Source organism: Ananas comosus, linkage group 8 (genome assembly GCF_001540865.1).
Source record: "Ananas comosus cultivar F153 linkage group 8, ASM154086v1, whole genome shotgun sequence".
Taxonomy (NCBI): Eukaryota; Viridiplantae; Streptophyta; class Magnoliopsida; order Poales; family Bromeliaceae; genus Ananas; species Ananas comosus.
Window position 1 is genome coordinate 12,629,924 of NC_033628.1, and position 4,596 is coordinate 12,634,519.

At 34.4% G+C, this 4,596-nt stretch overlaps 1 protein-coding gene across 1 annotated transcript; it reads right to left on the bottom strand.

Moving 5' to 3' along the window:
• Positions 267-1,122, bottom strand: LOC109713752. Its single transcript, XM_020237937.1, has 2 exons — positions 815-1,122; positions 267-709 (listed from the first exon to the last, which is right to left on the bottom strand). Exons 1-2 carry the CDS (start codon positions 1,042-1,044, stop codon positions 544-546), a joined length of 396 nt encoding a protein of 131 aa, XP_020093526.1. The 5' UTR covers positions 1,045-1,122; the 3' UTR covers positions 267-543.

Below are 4,596 nucleotides of genomic sequence, written 5' to 3' on the forward strand. Positions count from 1 at the left end.
TTAAAAATACAATTATTTGATAATTTAAATTTTTGAAGAACAATAATTATTTTATATTATTTAAAACAGAATGGAAATGATTAGAGTTGGACCAATAATAATATAGAAATTCACCAATAACACATTCAATTACAACAGAGTTCAGTTTTTTTTCTTTTTCTTTTTTCTTTTTTTTTGGAATTCATAGGTTTCTTTCAACGTTTTAATGGTTACCGAAGTTCTCTTTTTCCTTTCTTTTAGTGCGTAGGACGAGTTGTAAACACACATGACTACAAGAACAAGCAAAATTTCCATTTCGTTCCAACTCAAATTCAAAGAAAATCAAATCCACCAAACATGTCGCCCTTGTTGTAGAGGCTCTAAAAAAAGCCGACTCTCGCCGCCACCGTTACCGCCCGGAAAAATTCTTTCTCCGGTTACGATTCTCGTCAATCTCACATATTTCACGCATCCGCGGTGCGACGATGAAACGTTCGTCCATTCTGATTCTGATTCGCGTTACATAACTTTTGCGATAGAAATAAGTTTATACAACATGGGGATCTACCATGCGCTAACTGGGATTCTCGGAGAGCTCTGCTTCTGCTGCTGCCGCTGCTCCGCTTTTCTTGAAGAAGCCTTCAAGGCGTATTTGGAGTTTTTCTCCTGAGCCTCGTCTTTCTCGATTTGTACTTGTCTACACTCCTCGCTGCAGAAAGGCGTGTCCCCTCTGTAGTTTCCAACACAAATAGTAAAAAAAATCGGAGTCAGATACCGCAGCCTCAAAAGTTAATGTTCATTGCATCTGGTCAAGTCTATTCAGAGCTTAACATACCTATACATGAAGATATCGTGATTTCCCGCGAGGGGCTTCTTGCATAGGAAACAAGCGTCGAGGAAGTGATGCGCCTCGTCCGCACCGTCGTCGTTGTCGCCGCAGAAGAATCTGGGCTCGTGCCTGTGCAACGGGTACCCCGTAATCGCCCTCCTGCGGGGGGCGGGGGTGCGCACGGGAATCCCCGCCTCGAGATCGGAGGCGGCGAAGGAAACACCAAAGGACTCCATATTGGATGGAAGAACTTGTTTGTTTGTGTGAGTATATGGAGGAAGTGTATATAAGAGCTGGGTTGCGTATGGTTTTGGTAAGGGGGATGGAGGGGGAGTTTATTTATAATAAAGTGGAATAGAGTGGAGGGGACTTGGGGAGTGGAGGGGGGGAGTGGGGGAGGGGAAAGGGACGTCGTGTGGGGACGTTGATGGGGACGGTTTTGGGTGCGCATATGATACCGGGGGTGGTTAGTTTGATTGATTCCGCGCGAAGGTTTTGCGAACCCATTGGCCGGGGGAAACCGGCGTCCCCCATACGCCCAAATTTTCCTTTCCTTTTCTTTTTTCTTTTTTCTTCCTTGATTTTCTTCCTTAAGTAAATTACAATTTTGCCCCCCCAATCATTAAAAAAAAAAAAAAAAAAAAGAAAAGATAAATTTCACATATCACCCATATAGTTTCGCACTTTCTTATTTTTGTAACCTGTGATTTAAAATGTATTAAGTTAGTGTCACGTGGTTTCGTTTTTTTCCTTTCGTCAACTTTTTCGTTAATATTTTGTTAAATTATATGCAAGAAATTTCAGATATTTTATCTAGATTTATCGAATATTCACTTTTTTATCCTTTAGTTTTAACTTTGTCACTAATTTAAAGAAAAAAATTAGTGAAATTGATAATAGAAAAAATAAAAATGAAATCACAGAGTATTAAATTGATATATTTTAAACCACAGGACACTAAAGTAAAAAAGTGTGAAACCACAGGAGTGGTATTTGAAGTTTTCTCTAAAAAAAATTTACTGTATCATAGTTAGGCTTCCTTTGGAATTGCGGAAAGATTATGTTACGTACGGTGAGAAAGTACTACGTAATATTGCGTTCGAGTCAGTTACGATATATTTTCTGCGGTCCCACCGGAGAAAGCAGAAGCATATCTTTATATATTTTTTACTCAACTCTATTTTATTTAATAGCGTTAGATAAACTTCAATACCAAACTAAGTCTTACGCCGCATCATCAACAATAAGTCAATCATATCTTTTCGTTGAAAAAAATATAATAACGATATTTTCTATAATCACGATGAAACAAATAAATTCAAAAAAAATTATTTAATTAGTCAGGAACGCTACATCACTAATATAACTAATGTATTCTAGAATTTTTTTAAAATTATAAGATTCGTGATATGTTGATTCTTAAAAATTTAATTTATTGTAGATTTTAACTTTAATTTTTAAAATTATTATGATATAGTTTAATTGACTAAATAATAACATATTATTGATGTATAAGACTGTAAAATTTAATTACCATAATTTGTAAAATTTGAATAAAAAATTATAAAAAATAGAAAACTGTCGAAGAAAAGGACCAAAAATATAATATCGCCTTTTTTGTCTTTTTGCCGTGGGGGTAGGAACGTGTGGGCCCGCGTACACGTACTACGCTTTGAAGTCTTTTGTAAAATTGTATTGAGACTCCCTCAGCTACGGTGCGTTTGGAACTTGGTCCTTCAACTTTATTTCTTCTTCTACTTGACACTTCTTCAGTTTTTAAATTTTTGAATAAAGATATTTTGGATAGTTAAATACAAAATTTACTAAATCAATAAAATTAAAAATAAAGAAGTGTTAATAAAAAAGAGAGACGAGGGAACAACTTCAAAATAGCCTGCATATCAGATGATTTCCATACATTTTTTTTTTCTAATTTATGGATACTGAGCCTGATCTTTTATGATATGGCCATAATTATTAAAAAGCACCAAACGTACTAAAAGATTTCTTAATAAATTCACTTACTTTGAAAGTAAATTAAATACTATACGTTATGCAATCTCGTGAGCTTTTCAAGGGGAAAAAAGAAAAAAAAAAACAGAATAATAGGAATCATTGTCACGTTTGATGTGTTATTTTCACATCACTATCGTAGTATCGTGGCACCTAATAAAGTAGTGATTAAGACCTTCTCGAAGAATATATATATATATATATATATATATATATATAGTTCGGCTACTATGCTATAAATAGCACGAAATATTTGGTACTACCAAGTTTTTCGCTGTTAGATTCACGTTTTTTATCATTTTCACCCATTAGATCATACTATTCAACCAATTACCGACTCAACTCTAAGGGGCCCACATCATTCTAACCACACATCTCTCAATTCAATGGCCGAAAACTTAGTAACACCAATAATTTGGTGCTATTAATAGCATAATAGCCTAGTTCTATATATATATATATATATAAAATTAAAAGTGACTTTTTTTTTTGTTTTTTCCCTGAACTGAAAAGACAAAGAAAGTAATTAATTTGGCATACACAAATGTTCTCCAGGAAATTGCTATTTAATTGCCCATATATAAGGATTTGCCACCCAATTTAAACTTTTCCTCATATAATTCGATAGAAAAGATGATAGAGTTTTTTTTTTTAGTTCACTAAGGTGTGAGCGATGACTATAAAAACACAAAGATCCCGTCGCATAAAAAAGTCTTAAAGAGTTTATTCGTGAAGCTCTGTATATTTTTGGGTTATATTTACCATCAAACTAATTTGTTTTTAATACGGTATTACTCAAATATAGAAATATTGTATTTCACACATTCTGGATTCGAAATAAATATCAGAGCAAGAGAGTGACATGAAAATTCGTATTTCTCAAGTATTGATTGAACAATTTTCTCTAGCTTCATATAACGCACAAGAGGGACAGAGAACCCCAACCAACTTTGCATTATCAGTCATGGAGAAGGAGAAAAAAAAAATTAAAAAAAAAAATAGCAGCTTCTGTTTTTTTCCTTGTTTCCTTTGCTAGAGGTAAAAGCTCCTGTTCATTCTACTCCCAAATTATATCATTTTAGAGTTTAATTTATATTATATGTTTTTTTAAAAAAAAAGAAAAATCCAAGCATCATCTTGCAAAACAAATACTTCAAAGCTCTAAACTACTCGATTTGTCTCCAATATTCTTTGTTTACAACACTTCCAAACAGGCCCTAATAGATACTTCACATAACAACGGTTAACTCAATCAAACATAAAATTTTCATAAATGATATTTCTATATCAACCAAAGAGTACCATGTTGTCAGAAGGCTCAAACCCCTTGCCTTTGTGAGTGCAGCAGAGAATTATTCAATAGCAAAACTAGCTTTCATAATATCAATAATTTTCATATCTATTTTTTTTCTCCTGCAAAGAAACCTTCAATAGCTGATACTAGTTTGGTATTGTACAATACACTTTTGTAGCCTTTCCTCAAAATCCATCATTCATCATTCTTTAGAGAGAGACACAATTTCTGCAGTGCATGTGCCTACCAGCTTTTCATCAGTTTGTGGCCACTCATCAGTTCCATTGCAAATAAGATATTCTTCTTCACCATCTAGGCATGCATCTTAATATATGCTAGCCTCTATATCACCTACACAGCTACACTGCACCTGGCATGGACACATGCATGAGCATGTGAGATCAAACTCACCATGCCCATGTCTCCTCAACAGCCAGCATCTCTCTCTATCTCTCTCTCTTCTTGCTCCTTACTTCCCAGC